The sequence below is a fragment of the Chionomys nivalis genome, chromosome X (genome assembly GCF_950005125.1).
Source record: "Chionomys nivalis chromosome X, mChiNiv1.1, whole genome shotgun sequence".
NCBI classification, from domain to species: Eukaryota; Metazoa; Chordata; class Mammalia; order Rodentia; family Cricetidae; genus Chionomys; species Chionomys nivalis.
Window position 1 is genome coordinate 37163052 of NC_080112.1, and position 25668 is coordinate 37188719.

The 25668-nt window shown below is 40.1% G+C and overlaps 2 protein-coding genes across 4 annotated transcripts in view; one reads left to right on the forward strand and one right to left on the reverse strand.

Annotated features, from left to right (window-relative positions):
- The window catches only part of Chst7 (carbohydrate sulfotransferase 7), a 64510-nt gene extending 52119 nt beyond the window's left edge, over positions 1–12391 (forward strand). The window contains exon 2 of the mRNA XM_057760011.1: positions 12005–12391. The gene's annotated coding sequence lies outside the window, so the exon portion shown is untranslated. The remainder of the gene's footprint in view (positions 1–12004) is intronic.
- Positions 12392–13896: 1505 nt separating this feature from the next.
- Slc9a7 (solute carrier family 9 member A7) overlaps positions 13897–25668 on the reverse strand; it is a 167160-nt gene continuing 155388 nt past the window's right edge. For 2 of the 3 annotated variants that reach the window (XM_057759236.1, XM_057759235.1), the window contains one exon: positions 13897–21515. In XM_057759236.1, coding sequence (XP_057615219.1) covers positions 21264–21515 — 252 coding nt within the window. In that variant the 3' untranslated portion in view covers positions 13897–21263. The remainder of the gene's footprint in view (positions 21516–25668) is intronic. The other variant, XM_057759237.1, reaches the window with a different exon arrangement.

Genomic DNA, 25668 nt, shown 5'->3' on the forward strand with positions numbered 1-25668 from the left:
TTGAGGAATTAGTGCAATTTACCCAGGTTATCAAGTATTGAAACTACTTGTAAAATGATTATTGATATTTTTAGGGCTTTCATCTGCTGTTTTTCCATTATTTTTCTCATTTCCCCTTTCTGCCTTTTCTTATTTGAATATTTTTTCAAAACTTCACTTCAATTTCCCTGCAGTATTTCTGAGCAGACCTCTATGTATGTTTATTTCAGTGGCTCCTTTGGCTTATACATATGCAACTTACTCTAGCCTACTTGAGTCAACTATTTGATGCATCTAGAGCAGCCATTTGCATTGGGGTCTCTTTAACTTGTTCCCTTTTCATGATTCTCTTAAATAGTTTCTCTGTATGTATTGAAAACAAAATCATACAGTTTAAATTTGCCTTAAAATCCAATGTAATTTGTGATCTGGGGAAAATGGCTCATCAGATAAGAGCTTTTGCTGCACTGAGTAGATGGGGGGAGTTATAGGGGAGGTGGGGAAGGAAATGGGAAGAGAAGGAGGGGAAACCGTGGGTGGTATTAAAATAAATGAAACATTAAATAATAATAATAATAATAATAATAATAATAATAATAATAATAATGAACCTGAGTGCAGCCAGGCAGTGGTGGCTCACTCCTTTAATACCAACACTTGCGAGGCAGAGGCAGGTAGATCTCTGAGTTTGAGGTCAGCCTGAGTTTTGGGACAGCCAAGACTAAACAGGAAAACCCTGTCTTGACAAAACAAAACCAACCAAACAAACAAACAAAAAATAAAACTGAGTGCAGATACATAGAGCCCATGTAAAAAGTGGGGCATGTATGTCTACAACCCCTAGTGGTGTGGAGACAGGAGGATGGCTGGACTTGGCTGGTTGCCAGCCTAGCTACAGGTTCAGGACCCAGTCTCAAAGGAATAAAGAGTGATAGAGCAGGACATCCAACATCCTCTTTTATCTTTTGCATTCATGAGCATGCATAGCCCTCCCACATGGGGGTGTGTGCAGACATACACACACATACACACAACAATTTCTAAAATATAAGAAAATTGTCTATTTGTTTCCTTGTATTTCCTTACTCTGTTCTGTCTCCATTTGTTAGGGATGTGTACTCTTCTTTTATCATTTGCTTTCAGCTGGAAAAACTTCCTTTAGCTCTTATTGTACATCAACAAACTGTTTTCCACTGAGGAAGTCATTATTTCAAAATCACTCCTGAAGGATATTATTATGGGATATAGAAATCTGGGTTTACAGTTACTTTCTTTCCATCACTGAAAATATGTGACACTTCAAACCTCCATGCTTTCAGGTATTAAATCCATTACACTTTCCCATAAATGATGTCATTTATCTCTAGATACTTTCAAGAATTTTTTCTTAAACTTTTCTTAATTTGATGAATCAATTAATCTAATTAAATTACTAAAAGATAGTTTTTCTAATTAGCCCAGGATAACTTCAAATTCATGATTTTCTGTTTACACCACTCAAGTGCTGGTATTATAGGTATGCATCACCATCCCTGGCTAGAAGTTACTTTTCTGAAACTTGATCGTGCTTTGTTTGTGGGTAGGTTTCTTTGGGTCTTTATTGATTAACATTCTCAGACATTACTGAATCTGTGAACATTACTGAATCTGTGAACTTATGCCATTTGTCAAATTTGTGGAAATTTCAAGCATATTTGTTCAAGTACACTTTCAGCATCTTACTGGAACTCTGCTGGCATGAAGGTAGATCAGTTATTGGAGTACACCAGACTTTTCAGCTCAATTCATCTTTTTTTGTCTTATTTTGTTTTGAGACAGGGTCTCTCTATGTACTCTGCAAGGCCTGGTGCTCAGAGATTTGCCTGCCTCTGCCAACAAGTGTCAGGGTCACCACACCTGGCCCTCTGTTCATCCTTTTTCACTCTGTTTTCTTTTGTTTACATTGAGTCTACTCAATTCTTTTTTAAAATTTTTTATTATTATGCAGTGTTCCTCCTGCATGTATGCATACATGCCAGAAAGAGGGCACCAGATCTCATTATAGATGTTGTGACCTGCCATGTGATTGCTGGGAATTGAACTCGGGACCTCTGGAAGAGCAGCCAGTACTCTTAACCTCTAAGACATCTCTCCAGACCCAGTAATTCTTTTTTTAAAGTATTTATTATTTTATGTGTATGCATGAGTGCCTGCATGTATGTATGGGCACCACCTGTATGGAGGCTGGAAGTGGGCATAAGTTAACTCTGGAACTTGAATTACAGGTATTTTTGAACCACCATGTAGATTGGGAACCAAACTTTGGTCCTCTGCAAGAGTAGCATGTGCTCTTAAACACCAAGCTATACCTCCTGCCCCAGAATTTTGTAATTATTTACTCAGTCAGCATGTTTTGCAGTTCAGCCCACCCAGAGAGTTTTTTGGGGGGATGTATTGTATTTTACACTTCTAAAATTTCCAACTGGTTGTCAGGTATGGTTTCACATATCTGTAATTCCAGAACTCAAAAGTCTAAGGCACGAGGATCACAAAGTCAAGGCTAACCTGAGTCACATAGTAAAACATTGTCTCAAAAATTTTGTTTTCCATTTGATTCCTTAAAAATACGCCCCCTTACCCCCCAAAAAAGTCAGGTAGTGATGGCACATACCTTTAATCCCAGCACTTGGGAGCCAAGGCAGATGGATCTCTGAGTTTGAGACCACTCTGGTCTACAGAGCAAGTTCCAGGACAGGCTCAAGAACTACAAAGAAACCCTATCTAGAAAAACTATATATATATATTTCTTTGAACATTTATCATTTTTTATTTTAATGGTGTTTATAAGTGTTAGTTGAAGCACTACTTTAATGATAACTGCCTGTATTCATCAGGGTTCTCTAGAGGAACAACCTATAGAATGAATATATATTAGAAGTTTTATTAGATTGTCTTATTTTATGTGGTCTGAGTCATCTAACAATGGCTAGCTTCCTACTGGGAGAAGTTGAGAACACAGTAGCTTCTTCACCCATGGGACAGAATGCCTCAGCACTTCCAGTCTGGTGCTGAAGGTAGGAAAAATTTCTAGAGAGTTCCAGGTCGTCACTCCAAGTTGGAAGCCTGAAGAGGCTAGGTTCTGCTATTAGCAACACATGCAAAAGAAGAAGCAGCAGCAGTGTAGTGTAGACGAAGTTGCTGGCAAGAGTGGAAGAAGGCAAAACCTTTTTTTCCTCTCTCAGTCTTTCTTTTTATGTGGGCCAGCACCCCCATTTAGTGCAGGCATTCCACTTCAAGTAATCTAGTTATAAAACTACTTCCCAGATATGCCCATCAGCTTGCCTTTTACTTGACTCCACATCCAGGTCAAGCTGACAACCACGATTAGCCATAACACTGCTTTAAGCTTGCTTCTGGTTATTTTAATAACAGTGCTGTGTCAAGTATTCTTTCTCATTCAAGGTGAAATTTTCTTGGTTTTTTGTTTGAAAAGTGAGTGCTCTTTTCATTTTCTTTTGCACGTTTAGGGTCTTGTGCTCTTTATCTCTGACTCTTGTCTCAATCATTTTTAGCAAATCTCCACTAGCAGGACACTGGCACCCTATTTGGTTACAGCCAGGATAGGGTTGATGACTGCTGCCTAGTTTTATGTCAACTTGACACAAGCTAGAATTATCTGAAAGGAGGTGTCTTAGTCGCTGGGATGAAACACCAGAACTAAAAGAAATTTGGGAGGAAAGGGTTTATTTGGCTTACACTTCCACAACATTGTTCATCATCGAAGGAAGTCAGGACAGGAACTCAAACAGGGCAGGAACCTGCAGGCAGGAGCTGATGCAGATGCCATGGAGGGTGCTGCTTACTAGCCTACTGCCATGACTTGTTCAGCCTGCTCTCTTATAGAACCCAGGACCACCAGCCCTGGCTAGGCCCTACAGGCTTGCCTACAGTCTGCCCTCATAGAGGCATTTTCTTAATTAAGATTCCCTCCTCTCATATATAGCTTATGTCAAGTTGACATCAAACTAGCCATCACAGGGCATACAACACCTTCAGAGGTCAGAAATGCATCAAACTTGTGACTGCCAGGTGGATGCTGGGAGCTGAACCCAGGTCAAAAAAAAAAAAAAAAAAAAAAAGGTACTCCACCCCACCTCCAAGTTTTAAGATTTTTTTTAATTAATTTATTTATTTATTAAAGATTTCTGCCTCCTCCCCACCACCACCTCCCATTTCCCTCCCCCAATCAAGTCCCCCCCCTTGTCAGCCCTAAGAGCAATCAGGGTTCCCTGCCCTGTGGGAAGTCCAAAGACCATCCACCTCCATCCCGGTCTAGTATGAGGAGTATCCAAACTGCCTAGGCTCCCACAAAGCCAGTACGTGCAGTAGGATCAAAAACCCATTGCCATTGTTCTTGAGTTCTCAGTAGTCCTCATTGTCTGCTATGTTCAGCGAGTCCGGTTTTATCCCATGCTTTTTCTGACCCAGGCCAGCTGGCCTTAGTGAGTTCCCGATAGAACATCCCCATTGTCTCAGTGTGTGGGTGCCCCCCTCGCGGTCCTGAGTTCCTTGCTCGTGCTCTCTCTCCTGCTCCTGATTTGGACCTTGAAATTTCAGTCCGGTGCTCCAATGTGGGTCTTTGTATCTGTCTCCTTTCATCGTCTGATGAAGGTTACTGTTCAGGAGGATGCCTATATGTTTTTCTTTGGGTTCACCTTCTTATTTAGCTTCTCTAGGATCACGAATTCTAGGCTCAATGACCTTTATTTATGGCTAGAAACCAAATATGAGTGAGTACATCCCATGTTCCTCTTTTTGGGTCTGGCTTACCTCACTCAGGATAGTGTTTTCTATTTAAGATTTTTTTTAACACTACATTTTGATTGTATGTTGTGAACATTGGAACATTGTGGATGGGGGCATGTGCACGGCACAGCAAATGTGTGCAGGAGGGTCCCAGGAATGACTTCAAATGGTCAGGCTTGGCACTGGGCTATCTGGCCAGTTAAAAGAGAAGCTTGTATTGTACATTTCTAATCATTTTGAAAAATCTTTCTCCCCAAACTCTTCATCGATAATTTTCAGTTTTTGTTTTGTTTTGTTTTTGAGACAGCTCTCCCTGTTATGTAGCCCTGGATGCCCTGCAACACACTATGAAGAACAGACTGGCCTTGAACTCAGAGATTCACCTGCCTCTTCCACCTGAGTGTTGGGATTAAATGCCCAGCACCAGTAGTTCTATTAAACTGATAGATATCTTTGCACAATAGAAAAAATGCTAAACTTCATACACATTTAATATCAGAGTGAAGACCCCCAAATCAAGAAGCTAGTAGCAAGATCAGGCATGTTCAGGGTGGTAGAGAGTTGACAAATGTGTTCTTATGAGACTAAAAAGCTTTAATACAGCAAAACATCATTTAAGTGATGAGGCAGCGTACAGAATGAAAAGTCTTTACCAGCTATACATCTGATAGTGGTTTGGTATCTAGAATATATAAGAACAAACAAATGACAACAAATACTAGCATGGATTGGGAAAAGAGAAACACTTATTCACTGTTTGCAGGAGTGTAAACTGGTATGGTTTCATGGAAATCAGTATGTAGGTTCCTCAAAAAAATTAGAAATAGATCTACAACATGATCCAGCAATACCACTCCTGGACATATTTTCAAAGGACGCTACATCTTATTACAGAGACACTTGGTCATCCATATTCATGACTGCTCTATTCATAATAGCCAGGAAATGGAAACAGCCTAGATGTCCATTAACAAATGATTGGAATGGATAATGAAAGAGTGGTTCATAACACAATGGGATACTAGACAGTTCTAAAGATAAAATTATAACATTTGCTGGCAAATGAATGGAGCTGAAAATAATCATACTGAGTCAGATAACCCACACTCAGAATGATAAATGTCACATGATCTCTCTCCTGTGTGGATGCTAGATTTGAATTTAGATAAGAGTGTTTAAATTGGAGTGCCTTCAAAAACTGTTAAGGGGGCTATGAGGGCAATTTCAAAGAAAGGGGGAATAGTACATAGCTGTGAAGGGAAAGGGGGTATAATGATACAGAAAGAGTTAAATGGGGTGGGGGAAGGAAGGAAGAGGAGAGGAGAGAGTATGGGCAAGGATAACTAACACTAAGGACCTTTGAAAGAACTATATGGAAATTACTACTATGGAAACTTCCTAAAACATATTTGCATACATATATGAAAAGGGTTTAAATAGAGTTACCCTGTTTACCTAAAGATGTGGCTTCAATCCCAGCTCCTCCCCACATCTTCCCAACATGCCTCTGAAAGCGCTTTTTTTCTCCCCTCCCCTTTTAATGAAAATAAATTCTTTGTTCATACAATATATCCTGATTATAGTTACTCCTCCCTCTGCTCTTCCCAGTTCCTTCCCAACCCCAATCCACTCCTTTTCTGTCTCCCATTAGAAAAGTAATAGGCTTCTAGGAGATAACAACCAAACATGATAACATAAAATATAATAAAATGTAATTGGAGGTTTCTCTCCCACCCGCCAGTTCCCAAATAACCACTCTTAATATTAATTACAAACTGTTTGGTCTATTAGATCAGGTTTATTATTAATTAGCTTTTACAACTTAAAACTCATTTTTATTATTCTATATTTTACCACAAGGCTTGTGGCTTGTTACCTCCCATCTTGCTTCTCTAGAGGCTCCTGGTGACTCCCTGATCCTGCCTTCTTTCTCCCTGTATCTGGATTTCCTGCCTAGCTATATTCTGCTCTACCATAGGCTAAAGAAGCTTCTTTATTAACCAATGGTAATAAAATATATTCACAGCAATAAGATAAAACAAAAGCCATCACATTGAAGTTTGACAAGGCAACCCCCAAGGAAAAGAGCCCAAGAGAATGCACAGGAATCAGAGACCCACTCATTCATACTCTTGGGAGTCACACAAAAATGCTAAACTGAAAGCTGTAATATATATTTAGAGGGCCTGGTGCAGACCCCTGCAGGCCCTGTGTATGCTGCTTTAGTATCTGTGAGCTTTGCTCATGTTTATTTAAAGGGCTTTATTCTCCTAGTCTCCTCCATTCTTTCCACCTCTTTTTCTGCAGCGTTCTCTGAGCTCTGAGGGGAGGGATTTGATGGAGACTTCCCATTTAGAGCTCTGTGATCCAAGGTCAGTCTCTCTCTCTTTCTCTCTCTGTAATGTCTGGCTGTGGATCTCTGCATTTGTTCCCATCTGTTGCACTAGGAAGCTTCTCTGATGATGGCTGAGGAAGGCACTGATCTATGAGTACAGCAGGATATCATTGGGAGTTATTTCATCAATTTTTAAGACAAGTAATATTTGGTTTTACCCTAGGTGTCATTAAACCTCTATCAGATGTGTAGTTGGTAAAACTCCTTTCCCATTCTGTAGACTGTTGCTTTGTCTGAATAAGTATCATTGGCAACACAGGAGTTTTTCAGTTTCATGAGGTCCAATTTATTAATTGTCGATCTTAGTGTGTGCACGACTGGTGTTCTGTTCAGGTAGTTGTCTTCTGTGCCAATGTGTTCAAGGCTATTCCCAACTTTCTCTTCTATCAGGTTCAGTGTACCTGGTTTTAAGTTGAGGTTCTTGATTCACTTGGATTGAGTTTTGTGCAAAATGATAGATATGGATCTATTTGCATACTTTTACATGCCTACATCCATTTTGGCCAGCACCATTTGTTGAAGGTGGGTTTTCCAGTGTGTGTTTCTGACTTCCTTATGTATAAAAAATCGAGTGTTTATAGTTTTGTGGATTTATGTCTGGGTCTTCAGTTCTATTCCATTAATCAACGTGTCTGTTTTTGTGCCAGTACCATGCTATTGTATTATTATAGTTCCAAAGTACAGCTTGAAAACAGAGATAGTAATACCTCTCACAGTTCTTTTGTTTTCAGGATTGTTAGCTATCCTAGTTTTCCTGTTTTCCCATATGGAAGCTGAAAATTGTCCTTTCAAGATCTATGAATTCTGTTGGAATTTTGAAAAGTATTGCAATAAATGCATATACTTTTTGGTAGGATGGCAATTAATCCTAGTGATTCATGGGTATGGGAGTTCTTTCCAACTTCTGATATCGTATTCAATTTATTTCTTCAATACTGAAGTTTTATCATACAAACCTTTCACTTACTTCATTAGATACTATGCATTATTTGAGCCTGTTGTGAAAGGTGTTGTTTCTTTGATCTCTTTCTCAGTCTGTTTATCATTTGTATATAGGAGGAGTATATCATTTATCATTGTATATAGTAGGACTACTGATTTTTTGTGAGTTAATTTTATATTGAGCTACTTTATAACAGTTGCTGTGGCCATGGTGTCTCTTTACATCAACAGAAACTCTAAATACTACAAATAGATATATAGAGAGTGAGCAACATTGTCTTGTTCCTGATTTTAGTACAACTGCTTTGAGTTTCTCTCCATTTAATTTGATGTTGGCAATGGCCTTGCTGTAAATTGTTTTTATTATGTTTAGATAGACTCATTATATTCCTCATCTCTCCAGGACATTTATCATGAAGGGATAATGGATTTTATCAAAGGCTTTTTCAGCTTCTGAGATTATGTTTTTTTCCCTTTAGTTTATATGGTGGATTACACTGATAGATTTTCATATATTGAACCATTCCTGCATCTCTAGGAAGAAGCCTACTTGACCATGGTGTATGATCTTTTTTGATGTGTTCTTGGATTTGGTTTGCAAGTATTTTCCCAACTGTGTTTATAGGGAGAATTAGTCTGTAATTCTTTTTGTTGGGTCTTTATGTAGTTTGGGTATCAGGATAACTATGGCCTCATAAAATGAATTGGGCAATGTTCCTTTTGCTTCTATTTTGTGGAATAATTTAAATAGTATTGGCATTAACTCTTCTTTGAAAGTCTGGTAGAATTCTGCACTAAAACTATCTGGTCCTGGGTAAGTGGTACCTATCAAGCAAATTATCCATTTCTTTTATATTTTCCAATTTGGTGGAGTACAGGTTTTTAATGTCCTTATGATTCGCTGGATTTCCTTGGTGTCTGTTGTTCTGTCCCACCCCCATTTATTTTTTGATTTTGATAATTTGGATATTTTCTCTCTACCTTTTAGTTAATTTTCATAAGGGTTTTTTCAGGCATAGTGATTTTTCTCAAAGAATCAACCATTTGTTTCTTGATCATTTGTATTGTGTTTTTATTTGTTTATGATTTTAGCCTGGAGTTTGATTATTTCTTGTCATCTACTCCTTTTGGGCATTTTTTTTCTTTTCGTCTTGTTCTAGAGCTTTCAGGTGTGCTGTTAATTTGTTAATATGAAATCTCTTCGGTATTTTTTTATGTAGGCACTTAGTGCTAAGAACTTACTTCTTAGAACCACTATCATTGTGTCCTATAAGTTTGGGTATATTGTGTATTCATTTTCACTCAACTTTAGAAAGTCTTATTTATTTCTCTCTTGACTCATTTTTCATTCAGTATAGAGTTGTTCATTTTCCTTGAGTTTCTAAGCTTTCTGTTGTTTCTGTTGTTGTTGACATACAGCTTTAATGCATGTGGTCAGATAAGAAGCAGAGGACTTGTCTTTATTTTTTTGTATCTGTTGGTACTTGTTTGTGTCCAAAATCTATGAAGTGCTGAAAAGGTGTATTCTTTTGTGTTTGAATGAAATGTTCTGCAAATATCTGTTAGGCTTATTTGGCTTATAATATCTATTAGCTCTAATATTTCTCTGTTTAGATTTTTTGGGGGATTTTGATGACTTGTCTATTGGCAAGAGTGGAGTATTGAAGTCTCCCACTATCGGTGTGTGAGGGTCAATATGTGATTTAAGCAGTATTTAGTGTTTCTTTGTGAATTTGGATGTTATGCTGGGTGCTTAGATGCTAAGAAGTAAAATGTCTTTCTTGGTAGATTTTTCCTCTAATGAGTATGTAGTGTTCTACCCTATTTCTTCTGATTAGTTCTCATTTGTTCTATTTTGTTAAATATTAAAATAGCTACACTCACTTGCATTTATTTGGAATAACTTTTTTCAACACTTTACTCTGAGGTAATATCTATCTTTGATATTGAGGTATGTTTCTTGGATGCATCAAAAGAATGGATCCTGTTTTAACATCCTTCTGTTTGTCTGTGTCTTTTTATTAAATAATTGAGACCACTGATGAAAGATATAAATGACAATTGATTGTTGTCTCCTGTGATTTTGATGTTGTTGTTGGTGGTGGTTGCGGGGTGTGTCTATGTGTGTGTTTCCCATCTCTTCATTTAGCTGGTCTGGGATTATTTATTCCCAGTGTTTTCTTGGGTGCAGTCAATCTCTTTAGGTTGAAGTTTTCCTTCTAGCCCCTTCTGTGAGGCTATATTTTGGATAGATATTGTTTAAATTTACTTTTAGCATGGAATATCTTGTTATTTTTCCATCTATGGTAATTGAAAGTTTTGCTGCATATAGTAATCTGGGCTTACATCTGTTGTCTCTTGGCATCTGCAGCACATCTCTCAAGGCCCTTCTGGCTTTTAGAGTCTCCATTGAGAAGTCAGGTGTAATTCTAGTAAGTCTGCTTTTATATGTTACTTGGTCTTTCTCATTGTAGCTTTTAATATTCTTTCTTTGCTCTGTAAATTTACTATTTTGATTACTATGTGCCGAGGGGACTTTCTTTTCTGGTCCAATCTGCTCTATATGCTTCTTGTACCTTCATACACACCTACTTTTTTATGTTAGGGAAGTTTACTAAGATCCTGTTGAAAATACTTCCTGTGCCTTTGGCTCATGTTCCTTTTCCTTCCTCTGTTCATATTCTTGGATTTGGTCTTTTCATAGTGTCCCAGATTTCCTGGATCTTTTGAGCCAGGAGTTTTATATTTAACACTTTCTGACCTATTTATCATTTTTTCAATCGTATCTTCAACACCTAAGACTCTTCCATCTCCTGTAAAGCTTGCCTCTGTGGTTCCTGTTCAAGCTCCTAAATTTTTCACTTCCAGATTTCCCTCAATTTGGGTTTCTTTTATTGATTTGTTTCCACTTCCATATCATGAACTGTTTTATTAATTTCCTTCCACAAGGGAGTCTATAGGTGGTGTGCTACAGAGCCAGGGATGAGACTGGGGTATTGGACTTGAAGGAAGTGATAGAGAAGGGAAGTGAAGATCTGCAGTTAGCCTACCTGCTTCCCTAGCAGGGGTGACCTGTGTGTTTCCAGGGAGCACCTGCTGGAGTGGTTGGGAGGCTGGGATAAAGCAATGAGTTGGTGGAAGATCTGTAGGAGCCACTGGAGGTGGAAGCACTTGGGGAAGGGAGGCTGCAGAAGGTGTTCTGCAGCAGAGCTGGGGATTAAACTGGGGGAGTGGATTTGGAGGAGCAGAAGAGGTGAATTTCTGCAGTTAGTCTACCTGCTTCCCTGGCCAGAGTGCCAGAAGGCTTTTTTTCAGCAGACATCCCACCTTGGTAGCTGTATAAAACACAGCAATATTTGTAGAGGGGCCTGTGTTATCTTCTTTTCCCATTCATTGAACACCTCAAGTAACATTTTCTCCTTGTGTCTTTTACAAACCAGAAATAACAGGCACTGATTTGCTATGCACTTTCAATACTTGATAACATAACTTGGATAAAGAAAACTGTAGTTACCCGGGCGGTGGTGGCGCACGCCTTTAATCCCAGCACTTGGGAGGCAGAGGCAGGCGGATCTCTGTGAGTTCGAGGCCAGCCTGGTCTAGTTCCAGGACAGGCTCCAAAACTACAGAAAAACCCTGTCTTGGAAAAGAAAACTGTAGTTAAAAATCACTAGGGTTCAACAGACTGTGAATTTCTTTCTTTTGGTTTTTCGAGATAGAGTTTCTCTGTAGCTTTGCTCCCTATCTTGGAACTAGCTCTTGTAGCCTAGGCTGGTCTCAAACTCACAGAGATCTGCCTGTCTCTGTCTCTCAAGTGCTGGGATTAAAGGCATGCGCCACCTCCACCTGGCCAGATTGTGAATTTCTATGAAGGTCAAACATCTTTTGTTCTTTCCCTTCCAGGTCAGTGGCCACAAACAGGTGAGCTCAGCACGCTGCACCAACAGTGGAGAGGCTGCGAGGTGGAGGCAATCTATCATACTGTCAGAGACTGGGACCAATTTGGTACCAACTGCTGTACAAATCTGCTGGTCAGAAACATCACAAGCTGTTAAGTAATGACGGACACATTGGCTGAGATGAAGTTTCCTGAAAGGAAGTGACAGTGCAATGTGGATATTTATGGTCATAAAATAGGAAAAGTTTTAGTTCCCAGGCTGAACTTGGCTCTGCTTGAGACATTTCAACAAGGCATCCTGACAACAAAGAAGATGTGACATGATTCCATTTCACATCAGCAGATGTCTAGACAAAAGTCATCAATGTGAATAAGGGCCAAGTGCAGTTGTGCCTTTCTTGAATAAATTACTTTATATTAAATAAAAGGTCTTGGTGGTTTTGTGTCTAGGTTTCTTTCCATTAGCCCTCCTCCTGTAGAACCAGTTATCCCCAGCCCTCCTCCTGTAGAACCAGTTTTCCCTGGGGATAGGAGATCTAAAGAAATTGAAACTTTTTTTTTGCTTTCAAATTGTTCTATTTAGTAGTTTTTTAACTATACAGTTAAATGACACAAGCATCATGCTAATGACAGGGCTTGTTTTGCTAAGCAGATTTTGGGAAATGGCTCAATTGCATGAGTTCAATAGTCTATATAAAAGGAATATAAGAACCAAGGAAACTGTATATAGGGTTCAAGAATTTTCTTTTTAAATTTCATTTTACCTGTATGGGTGTATTATCTGCATGTATGTCTGTGTGCCATGTGCATGCCTAGTTCCCATGGAGGCCAGAAGAGGGAATCAGATCCACTGGAAATGGAGTTACAGATAGTTGTGAGCTTTGTAAACTGACATGTGAGAATCAAATCCCAGTCCTCTGGAAGAGAAGCCAATGTTCTTAACTACTGAGCCATCTCTATGCCATTTGGATTCAAGAATTTTAGCAGTCATTCTACAAGAAACTATTAAATTACAATGTCAAGTTTATACCCTTCAGTCTCACAGATTCATGTTGTCAACTCCTGGTGATGTGTTCTTTAGGGTTCTGCACTCACAGCCTGTGAGACTCTTAGGGGCAGGAGGAATCCCAGGCTGAGACCACATTTAAACCATTTCTTTTAAGTCTAAAAATCTCAAAAAGATGTTAGCATGGAGGTTCAGACCCCAGTGTTAACCTGTCTGTGCAGCTAAAGCTGGTCTCAAACTTGTACCTGCCTACTAAATGTTGGGTTCCAGATGTGTACTAGGATATCCAAATGACACCCTATTCTCTCTTCCCCCTAAAGGCTTATGTATATGTGTTTGCCTGTATGAGATTATGTGCACTACCTTTATGAAGTACTTGCAGAATCCAGAAGAGGGCGTTGAATCCCCTGGAATTGGAGTTATAGGTGGTATACACTGGCCTATGTAGGTTCTGGGAACTGATTCTTGATCTTCTGCAAGAGCAGTAAGTGCTCTTAACCACTGAAGTTAAATTTAGAAGTACCTAAATTTGGGATTGGCAAAGATTTTCTTAGTAAAAGGTCAGATAGTAAATAATTCAGGCTTTATGTACCACAGAATATCACAACTCCTCAGCTCTGTCACTATAGCATAAACAAACTCCAGATAGTAGGCCAAGCAAGTAGTGTAATGGATGCCAGTAAAATCCCATTTACAAACAAGGCTGTGGACTGAATTTGCTCAGGTCCAAGTATATCTTACTAACTATAGTTTGAACGAATTCCCCTGGAGAGAAATATTCTTTAAAAAAAAAAAAGTAACTTCTGAGCGAGAAAAAGAAATGCTGGAAATAAGAGCACACTGTATACATATAACAGAGGAGCTCTGAAAACACAAGACACCATTAGCTCGGCCAGTTCATCCTTTTATTTTGAATTTTTTTTTTAAAAAAAAAGAGCTTAGAGAAAAACAACATGTTAAATATTAGTAAAGGACAGGAAACCACGAGGCTAGGTTTACAATAAATTTACAATAAATAGCAATCTAAACAGCTATCCAAAGGTGAGCATTAAGTAAAAGGTGAGGAGGAGAGAACACTTTAGGGTTCCTACTGCAGTTTTCCTGATTGCACAGAAATGTAGCAGATAATTCCTAATCTGTAATGTTCACAGTTAAAACACTTTAATGTCATTTTCTATAAAATTCTCCCAAATACACTGTCAGCCCTCTAGAAAAAGTTCACCAGAAAGTCCAATCATTGCAAGTTGAATTCCCCCTACTCTGTTTCAAAATTGCTTTCCAGCAACTGAATCTTTGTGGTCTTCTTATTTCATTATCATAGTGGGCATAGTAAAACATGCCAAAAAAGAAGGATCAGGTGGATTTAGGTTAGAAAAGAAAAAAGAAAAGAAAGGCTAGAAGGAAATGACCCTACTGTGAAGTTATATTTTAAATAAAGCGCTTCCAGCACTAACTTATATATCCACAGATTGAATACCCACAAAACGGAAAAGCATCGATCCTCTGTTCTTCTACGGCCTCCAAGTAGAATGATCATAAGGAGCCCCCATCTGCTCTGGCATGGACCTATCCACAAAGGCCAGGATGGCCACTTTCTGAAAGTGCTTTCAGTAGAAAACCCTCAGTGCCTCACGCTAGTCACTTCTTTTGCCGGCTCAGTTTCTTCAGCATATACAGCATATATAGTCAGAAACATATCCCACTGGCCAAGAGTTGAAGGTAGACCAGAACATTTAGAGATTCTCTTGTGCCCTTTTAATGATGATGTGTGTTCTCATACCTATTTTAGGCCTTCTCAAAAAGCAGCACAACAGATAGACCCTCTTTTTAATGTTCCCCAAGGCTTGCTGCCCACATGTTTCAAATGGGCCACAGCTATAGCATGCCCTGCTTAGGAATAGAAAATGAACACTAAAAACTTTAGTTTTGCTCTTTATAATTTGCCAGCAGTTAGTAATAAGAGATATCTGCTAATTTGACAAATGTGTATGAAAACTGAAAGGAGGATAAAGTTTGTGTTTTGGTCCTATTTTGAAAGAATCGTCAGAGAATGTTTTTCTGTTTGATGCAATCACATTCATTCCTATGATACTTTTCTATGGACTGTCAAACTATGTTTTCAAAAGAGGGTGAAGTCATTTTAGCTGTCAGATGTGTTGTCTCTAAAGTAAACTCTTGGCCACGAGTTTTATTTAACTTACTGCCTTACAACACAGCAGCTGATGCTGGCAAAGCAAAGTCACTTTAAAAAAACCGAGGAGCTCGAACTCAACACACAGGAGAGGGCCTGCCCTATCTTAAGAGTCAACATCAAAATGCAGGAGTGAGGCTCTCAAGCACCCAAGTTTCTCCGCTGTAAGGATCAGCTCAGCAAGCTGCCACCCCAGCAGCCCTCTCTTTTAGATGAATGGTGATGTCATCTCTGGGCTACTTTGAGTTTTCTTCAAACTCACAGAGAGAACAAGGCAGGTTACAAGAGGATGATCTGCACCTCTGATGAGTTGCTCAATTGTCCTCTGATCTCAGTGGTGTTTCTGTACCAGGGAACCAATGGTTCACATTAACTATCTGACATGATTACATTCACTTGTACTGGAGACAAGGCAAGGGAGAGATGGTGGAGGGCAATGGGAAGCAGATCTTTGTTTTGGTAGGGACTGGTCTTTGCTCTAGATGAAACTGCTCCCATACAGATGAGATAACCTTTTTTTCCCTTTTTAATCAAAAGAGATCTTATTTTTCTATGGAACCACAAGGTTAGACCACAAGGTTAGAGGTCTAGAGGATCCAACCAAGAGTGCACCTTGCTGTTTGCTTGATGAGACGTTTGATATCATAACATGATTTGTTTGGCTCCAAGGCATCATGGTCACTCTAAGAAGTATCCTGGATGACAGAGTTGGTATGCCCTTTCTACAGGGTTGGTAGGAAGAAACACACACGCTTTTTAAGTTCCAAAATTCATTCTCTAGGAAAGCTTAGGCTTTCCAGGTCGTTCCCACGAGAGCATTATGAAAACTCTTCTATCAGAGCTGTGCCACTGCTGACATGTGACAAAAGAGTAACCACAACCTTTGCCCATGCTGCTGGCAGTAAATGGGCCGACCCATATTCTGTGGATAAGGCATGTGGACCAACAAGACAAAGTTTGGCCATAAAAAGGAACTATTGATTCCATACTGAATTGAAAGGACAGCTTCCCAGAATCTTTTTGTGTTGAACTACTCAGCAGATCAAAGACAAAAACTCCCTTGCCCAATCACAAGTGCTAATAAAGATGACAAGTATGAAATTCTTCTACACACATACTCAAGTTACTCTCAGCTCTCCTTCAAGTCTTTGTTTTCATGTGGAAGACAACCCTGAATTCTGCAAAATGAGCAGGACCGTTTTCCAGAGGCCTAGTCAGTATTAGCAATCAGTTTCGGGTTTTGTCACTAACAATTACTAAACAAACATTCCTTTAACTAAGCTTTTAAAGGGTTCCTTGCAAACATGCAAAAGGCTCAACCTTCTAAACAGGAGGCATCCTAGAACTTTCAAAACAAACCACACATGCCAGACCCCACCCTGAAGCTGCAGAATCCAAATCTTGAGGGTACTATGCCTTTAACTGGCCTTTTTATTTTCGTACCTGGGAATAGAACCCAGGGCCTTGGCATACTAGGAAGTGCTCTACAGCTAATCCAAACCCATGGTCCTGCATTTTTTAAATTCAAGATCAGACAAAGGCAACAGCAGTCTGAGTTCAGAATGCCTGATCTAGAATATTCCAGTCCTCAGAGCTGTCATCTCCCTCAACTCAGAATGAACAGGTTTGGAAGATGACTTGGATTACTTTCTGAGATAAACCTGACCATTACTCAGCAATTCCAGTCTCATTTCCAGATAGCTGCCTTTGAAGCAGGCAGTTTCAGTGCTTTGTGGCACCCCTACTTTTTTCCATTCAGCCTGCGGACAACACTTCAATGCAAAACTTCTATAGATAGCTTCATCTTTTTTTTTTAAGATTTTATTTATTTATTATGTATACAGTCCTTTGCCTACACGTATGCTTGCAGGCCAGAAGAGGGCACTAAATGTCATTGCAGATGGTTGTGAGCCATCATGTGGTTGCTGGAAATTGAACTCAGGACCTTTAAAAGAGCGCTCAGTGCTTTTAACCACTGGGCCATCTCTCCAACCCAGGTAGCTTCATCTTTGAGAACTGTTGGGAAGTCAGGGTTAGTCTCCACATTTTGCAAACAAAGATCAGGGCTACTTTTCAAAATAATGAAGATTATAAGAGCCTTTAAGAGGAACACAGCACAGCAGGATTATGCTAAGACTGGGCTGTTAATAAGGTTAATAAGGTTGTTGGCCTAGTGCTTGTGGGCACTAATTTGTATGGAGTGAGGAGAAAAACCACCACATTATAAAACATCTTTTAAAAATGGAGTTACTGCCGGGCGGTGGTGGCGCACGCCTTTAATCCCAGCACTCGGGAGGCAGAGGCAGGCGGATCTCTGTGAGTTCAAGACCAGCCTGGTCTACAAGAGCGAGTTCCAGGACAGGCTCCAAAACCACAGAGAAACCCTGTCTCAAAAAACAAACAAACAAACAAACAAACAAACAAAAACAAAAACCTATAGATGATGAGTAGGGACCCACACAACAGGTGTTAAATGGCCATGAGACCCACCCAGTCGGCAACTCTAAGATTTCTTTCAGTATTTTACCTACTTTAAGAGTAGGTAAATTAGGATAGCTCATCCAGAAAAAAAATTTAAACTGAAATGCCATATTTCAAATCATGTTCATACTAAGCTGGTACAGTAGCCTCTCCACCAAAAACAAAATGATATCTCTTTGCATAGTACTCAAGAGACACATGAATTCCTAAACTTATAGAAGACAGCATTTTCTACTGGATTATGTTCCATTGCTTTGCTTCTGATTCCTCATGTAGCCACTAATATTGCAGCATGCATCAGTTCAATGTCAGAAGTTCTAAATCTTAAGACTTCTTTCTATGGAGCACAACTGGCCTCATTGAGTAAGCAGGAGTCAACAGTGCAGTAAGAGCAGGCAGCTCCTTCCTGTTTCCTTTGGTGCCTGTGCTGCCTATAGGACTGCTAAAGAAGATGGTATTGACTCTGCAGCTCTGGGGCCTTGATGGAGATGTCTGTATGACAAGCAGGTGCTCTAAGACTTTCATTGCTGTAATGGGCTCCTTGGGTACCCTGACTCTGGAAACTGGATGAATGGAATAGTTCCAGGTCTGATGGCAGAAGGCAAAAATATCTCTCAATATACCTCGGAAATAAGAATATCTCAATCAAACATATTCTCAATGGCAAATGCCTTTCTTACCAAGTATGCACAGAAGAGAATATTGACTAAAATATTCTACATGTTGATTAAGAGTTGACTACTTTTAGTTTCATTTATTATACGAAAAATCTAACAATAAAAAGACAGATAATTAAGTATAGTTTGTTTTAAACTCTGGGTAAGCTGCTTGTACTTCACAGGAAGAACTTTGCAGTTTAGAAAAATGTGAAAACACATAATCTGAAACTGGAAAGTGCTATGGGCCTCTGTAGGCCTGCTAAGCAACTCAGGGAGCAACTAGAATCTCCCAGGAGAGAAGTGTAGACTTCAGGAGAGAGGGGCTTATTATGCAAGAATAAGAATCTCCTAAAATATGAGAAAGATGAGGTATAGAATTTTCAAACTAATGTTGCAGGCTAAGCTACTCAGTATAACCACAACACAAAAAGAACAAGAGCATGAAACCATCAACTTGTTATGAATAGGAAAACCAACCACAGCTATTATAAATTCTGCATACATAGGCTCCCAGTGAGTGGGCAAAACAGAATCCAGGAACAAAAAGGAAACTGCTTGAATGATTATAAATTGATCATCAGGAACAAATTCTAATGGAAAATGCTGAATTTCTTCCCCCCACACACAAAGGAAACACAAAATATGGTAGGTGATACAGAAACTGTTACCAGATTCTGATATCAGACAGAGGAGATCACACTGGAGACCTGACCAGGACCAACATGTGGGACCTCCCCTGTAAAACCTCAAGAACAGCTTAATATAATACAAGAAAGCAGTAGAGAATATTGAAATCACATTGAAAACTTGATAACCGAGTTATACAAGATACACTGAGAAGATCTGAATGATGAAGATGTAACCTCATGATAAGACTGTGAACTTTCAAAAACTCAAGATGCTGGAGTTACAGATTCAGCAACGTAAAGAACTGATGAAAAGAGCAGCATTTCCAGCAGTTACTCACTACAGCATGTGATGCTGGTACTACTTCACCACCAGGAAAATAATTTTTAGATGAAGAAACTTTCCAGAAGGCAGTTTTCATCTGGGATTGGAGGAAAAGGCATCCCATGAAGAAAGAGCCAGTTGATTAAAGCAACATTTTAAAAATAGGACTACTTTTGACCTTTGATTGTCTGATTTGGACAATCTTGGGGCACGGTCATTGGCCACAGCAAAGTAAGCCTTACAGCCTGTCCAGAAGTTCTCCAGTTTGCCTGATGGATCTGCCTAAAGTCTCACCCTCCTCACCTTCTACTTCAGACTTGAGCCAGACATAATCCTCTATATCTAAACGTAGCTAAGTATGCCAAAGATAATTCCTGAAGAAAGTAAACCAAATCAGGCTGTGTGGAAGAAAAAGTTCAGAAATCAGAATGGAGCATGGCAATAAGACCTAGACTACGAGAAGGTTGCTACAGGGATGCTCCTTCACCAATGCCACCTCTCACATACAAAGATTCCTGGAGTTATCAGACTACACAAAGAAAGGGGTGGTCAGAGGTCAGAATGCCAGTCATCTAATAGTTCATCTAGAGTTCCCTGTCTTCCCTGGAAGAGCAGAAATGTTAAATCATTTAAAGGGCTTTGGATATTTACATTTAGCAACAAAAGTTCAGATCAAAATAAAAGCATCAGAATGATTTTCATCTTCTAGGTATTGAAAATAGTACCAATGGGAAAGGAATTATTAAAAATATTGAAGTTTTTGTCCTAAAGATAGGTGGCTTTGGAAACTCAGCCTTTACTTGAACATATACATTTACATAATTTATAACAAATCAAGTTCTATATTCTGTTGAGTGTGATTTTGGAATTACCTCTTTTGGATGTTTCAAAATTAAATTTATGTAAAACAATAATGAAGATTTCTATCTTTTCTTTGCAGGTTATTATTCACAATGAAATTTCTTTCCTCTAACCACAGTCTGTGGCCTCTTGCGTTTCTTCCTGCCTTCTCTTCTCTAGATAACAGCAATATCCATGTTATCTCAAACCATGTGGTAGATATACCTCAGTCTAGCAGTGACCTTCCAGGCAGTAGGCTCACACAGTAGCCTCCAAAGTCAAGTGAGTATTGCAGTGCTATTGTCAGCAGGTTCTCAACACCTCGTGTCTTCATATTAATTAAAAAAGAACAGAACATGATTTGCCTTTAGTTTTAAACATTTCAGTAACTCTTTTATAAAGATTTCCAGAGAAGGAACTAGACTTCTTTTCCCCATACTGAAATGCTCTTGGAACCTCCCCACCACACACACACTTTTTGCGTGCTGGCAATGGAACCCAGGGTCTTGTGCATTGTAGGCAAGCACTCTAGCATTCTGTCGTTGAGCTAATGCCCCAGCCTATGGACATGCTTCCTAATCTTCAGTCTAGGAGCAACACAGACGGAACAGCTAGGACTCTGACAGGAGGATGCAGCTGTGTAAGTCCTCAGAGCCAGGGGCTCTACTGTCTGATGTAACACCAGCATCTAGCACCACTGAGTCTGATTTCAGTTTCCTTTCTTCACCGTCTTTTTGTCTAATTTGTCCTCCCAACTTAATGTTCCTTAAGGCCAGCTAGACTGGCACTACAGCCCCGTATCTGCCCCACATCTGCCCCACCATTGTCAGATGCTGCAGGAAGTGAAGTGAGAAACCATTAAAGCATGCTATTATAATCTTTGTTGAACTCTGAAACAGTATACTACTATGTGAAAAAGTGGGAATAGGTCTGCATTTGTCTTAATTTAGAGACGTTTTAGCTCCAGCATCCGAGTTTTGGGTTAAGTTTTAAGTGATGATAGTTTCAGGGCCCAATGAAATAGAAGCATTAGTTTAACCCAGTCAATGTCACACCTCAAACACACTGGGGCATTCGGCCATCCTCATCCTCATCCTCATGAGAGCCTCCCTGACCCTTCAGGATTTAGGGTGAAGTCATGCATTTTCCTGTAGTGGAAACACAAGGCGGGTACCCCGACTGGAAACCTTGTGATCTCCCATTCCCAGGTCTCGTTCAAACACTTCCTCCGAGCTGCTTTTTGTTCTCCGACCGCCCTCGAGACTTGTGGAGGCTGTGTAGGAGCTCGAGGAGCCATTTGCCGTCACAGTGCTGTCTCCGTAGGTCAAAGTGAGGTCACCCTCCGTCAGGATGAAATCAGAGTCATCTTCTCTCAGCGGCTCTTGATTCTGAAAGGTACAACCAATAAAAGAGGAGCCTGAGATTTTTCAAAGCTGGGGCAACCTAACCTCAAATCCTCATATCAGAAAACCAAGGCTTTGGGGGGAGGCTACAGTATAGCAGTTAAGAACATTTGTTGCTCTTGCAGAGGACCCAGGTTCAATTCCTAGCACCCAAATTAGGCAATTCACAACTACCTGTGATTCCAGTTCTAGGGGATCCAAAACCCTCTGGCTTCAGTGGGTACCTGCACACATTTAGTATGTGTACATACATATACCCAGGCACACAAATACACATATACTAAAAATACCCAAATACACATACATTAAAAAAAATCTTAAAAAATAAAACCTAAGGATTTTATGAAACTTGCTTACCTACGCCCTTAGTATAGTCACTGGATAGACACTATGGTGTTTTCAATCAAAGCAATGTTGCCTAAACCAGGCAAATTAGATTTCAGATGCATGATAGTTCAGGGGTTATTATCTAAGAGAAGAAAGTGGGCTGGCTGCATTCTCAACTTCCCCACACATACAGACATGATATTACTGGGAAGGTTGTGAATAAACACTTCAAATAGGCTCTGCTTCTCTCCTACTGAGCAGGTCTTCTGGGTGGCTCTGCTGACTGTTTACATGTAAGCAAGCTTTTCCCCCAGCCTGCAAGGGTGGGAGTGAACCATAGTGGGTTTTCTTCCTTCTTTTCCCTCTACTATCTCCACATCTTCAGCTGGATGAAGTGACTGATTGATAGGGAGAATGCACTTTAATAAGCCTTTATTAAATACCTGCTGGAACCCTCACATAAGCTCACCTGCCAATAAAGGGCATGGGCACCAGCATCACAGGAAGAAACCCATGCTGTGAGAACTCATAGAATGTGCCAAAAAGTTGTCCAGCTGACAGGAAGTAGAGCTAGAATTTGTGTTGCCTTCAGCCTAGTTTGATCCACATAAAAGATGTGGAAAAAATTAGTGGGTCAGGAAAAGGCTCAGAATGGATAAGAATAAACAAGGGAGGCTTAACAAGGTCATAACTCCTTGAAGTTATCAGATAGTGGGGAGAGAGTCCGGAGACAGTGCTAGTTCACACAGACTTTAGCATTCTCCAGCAGCAAAAGAAACCATGACCTTGCTCCTGTCTGTGCTGTTATCTTTCCAATACTAGGAGAGGCTTTCTCAAATGGCAAGCAGTGTGTCAGGACACCTGAGATGTTCTATCATTTCCCATCAGCCCTTCCAAACTCTTCTGAAGTCTTGTGTCCTGTAGTCTGACATCAGAACCTCTTCTATCCAGCCTCCTTAAGTCACGCTGTGCAAAACTATGGGTGCCCACCCCCCGGTTGGCATGTGAACTCCCCACTTCAATGATAACACCCATGGTTTTCTTCTTGTCTTCCTAAGTGATGCTTAGCTGACAAAGGCTTCTTTAGTACAAGACTCCCAAGCCAAAATTGAGCCATAATCCAAGCTTTTTGAGTACTATCTCCACCTTTTTACAGTTTTTATTAATTGTATAAAACAACAGGTTTTATCATAACATCATGACATAATGCCAAAAGTCTCATGGTTCAAATATTGTTTCATGTATGAAATTATTGTAAATATAAAACTAAGTTTAAGCTATGTGTACAAGGTATATTTGAGACATAAATGAGTTACGGTTAATGTAAATAATAGATGATGAACACCTCAAAGCTCTCCAAATAAATTTCACCTATTAAAAATAGCCGATAGAGCCGGGTGGTGGTGGCACATGCCTTTAATTCCAGCACTTGGGAGGCAGAAGCAGGCAGATATCTGTGAGTTCGAGACCAGCCTGGTCTACAAGAGCGAGTTCCAGGACAGGAACCAAAGCTACAGAGAAACCCTGTCTCAAAAAAAAAAAACAAAAAACAAACAAACAAACAAAAACCTATAGATGATGAGTAGGGACCCACACAACAGGTGTTAAATGGCCATGAGACCCACCCAGTCAGCAACTCTCACCTGGCACCAACTAGAGGAAGCCCCTCTATCTTTCTCAACTTTGGATTCCTCAATTTATAATACGTATCAATTGCTAATACAATTGATAAGACTGTTTTCACTCAACAGGAGGCCTCACCATATCTGGAGGTAGCTAAGATGCTGAGCCAAAGAACCTCAGCCCAAATGAACAGCATCAGCAACAAGGGTGGTTCTTGTCTTGGTAGTTCAAGATTGGATAGGTGTGTGGAGCCCAGAGCCCAAATATTATTCCTAGAGCAAACCTTGAGTAGTCTCTTGAAGTGCTGAAAGACACTTGGTTTCTGTGACTGCAAGAACCTTAGTGAGCTTATACTGTCATCAGACTATTCCAAATATCCCTAACCTCTGAGAAAGGGGGCAATTAATAGGCTTCAGACCAGAGAAGGTTTGTTTTAAGCGGCTGAAGCTTTGGGTTTAAATGCCCCATTCACAGTCTTTTCCCCTGGAATGGAACCCAGGGTTTCATAATCACTAAGCAGGCATTCTTCCACTGAGCTACATCCTCAAAGGCCTTTTTCTTATAACTTAAAGTAGTCTATTCCAGGGGTCACAAAAGTCTCACTTGAATATGGGAGGAAGAGCTGGGGATGCTAGGAGGCTCAGATATCTTTAAGACAAGGAGGTATGAATGTTGTTTTCTTCACAGTAGGTGAATATGTGAGAAAAAAGACTGAGGCAGAATTATATTCTTCCATGGCACAACCCACTCTCCCAAAGAGACAACCCAGCTGCTTTACAAGCACAAAGTTCTGTCACCTGTATTCATGATGCATGTGTGCGTGTGCGTGCACCTGCACATGGAGGGCAGCGGTTGATTCTTTGATTGTTCCCTACCTTATCTTTTGAGACAAGTTCTCTCACTAAACTTAGAGCTCGCTTATTGATTAGGTCATCATGCCAGTGAGTTCCAGGGTTGAGGTTATAGACTTGCAGCATCATGCCCAGTTTTTTATGTGAGTGCTGGAGATCCAAAGTGAATTCCTCATGCTTGTATGGCAGGCACTTACTGACAGCCTATCTGTCACATTTTCAATGGTAGCCTTCCTCAAAGGGATATAAGTAAGAACCTTAGTTTCTGTTGGTCTCTCCCATTGCACAGCAGCACGGAGTTACAGATGCACGGTGACTTGATAACTGTAATCCTTGTTCTCAAGGAAGAGCATGGCATCTAAGAACCCTGTTTTCATCTTGAGTCTTTTGGTATGGTTGCACTTATCTGATATCCCAACTATGCTAGCTATGGCATGCATATCCCTTTCTGTTATTTCTCCTTTCTGAATGCGTACCACGTTTCCTGGCCCCATTGTTGAGGGCCCTCCTCCCTCAGATCTTGGTTGGCCTTCTACTTTCTTGTCACTGATGAAATCAACTGCAGATTGTTTGGAGACCTGTCTTAAGGTCTCAGTTTTGTGTATTACTAATCATGGGCCACGGACAGCCTGCATTATCCCTGAGATTACATGCTCTCCTCAACTATATTGCTGCAGTATTTGTTCTTTCGCAGTGTGCTGAGAATGAAACAAGCCTTTGACAGCTGTGAGGCTCTTTTCCTTCCAGGCTATCATCTTGGGATGGTGAGAGAGAAATGGAGAGAGGGAAGCTCTATCTTCCTTTCTACTGCTTCGAGTATAGACAGCTGGTTGCTCTCTTTACCTATCTGCCCTGCAACCCACATTGGGGACTCAAGTTCAGCCCTAAGTCTGAGATATCCATGGCAGAACCATTCTTTTCCTAAGTGTGATGACTCCATTTCTAACACCAGAAAAAGGGAAGGGAGGACCTAACCACACCCATAAATAAACTACTTAGAAAGGAATACTTGGTGTGCTGCTTTGTGGTTTGTGGTGTGTCTTGATGAACCTTATTTAATGCTCACACCAGGTGGCACTAGTAGGCCCATAGTACAATTAAGAAAAAGGATATAGAGCACTTTCAGTATCCTGTGAGGGCTTGAATTGCAGTCTGGTCACTTGAATTCCCAATCACAGCTACCCACACTGGGAAGCCATATAACCCTGTTAAAAGATTTCCCTGTTATTGTGCCAAACAAATGAACATACATAATACATGCATATGTACTTACGTATGTACATACATGCACATATGCACACACACACAAATGCACACACACCATTTCTGATCATCTT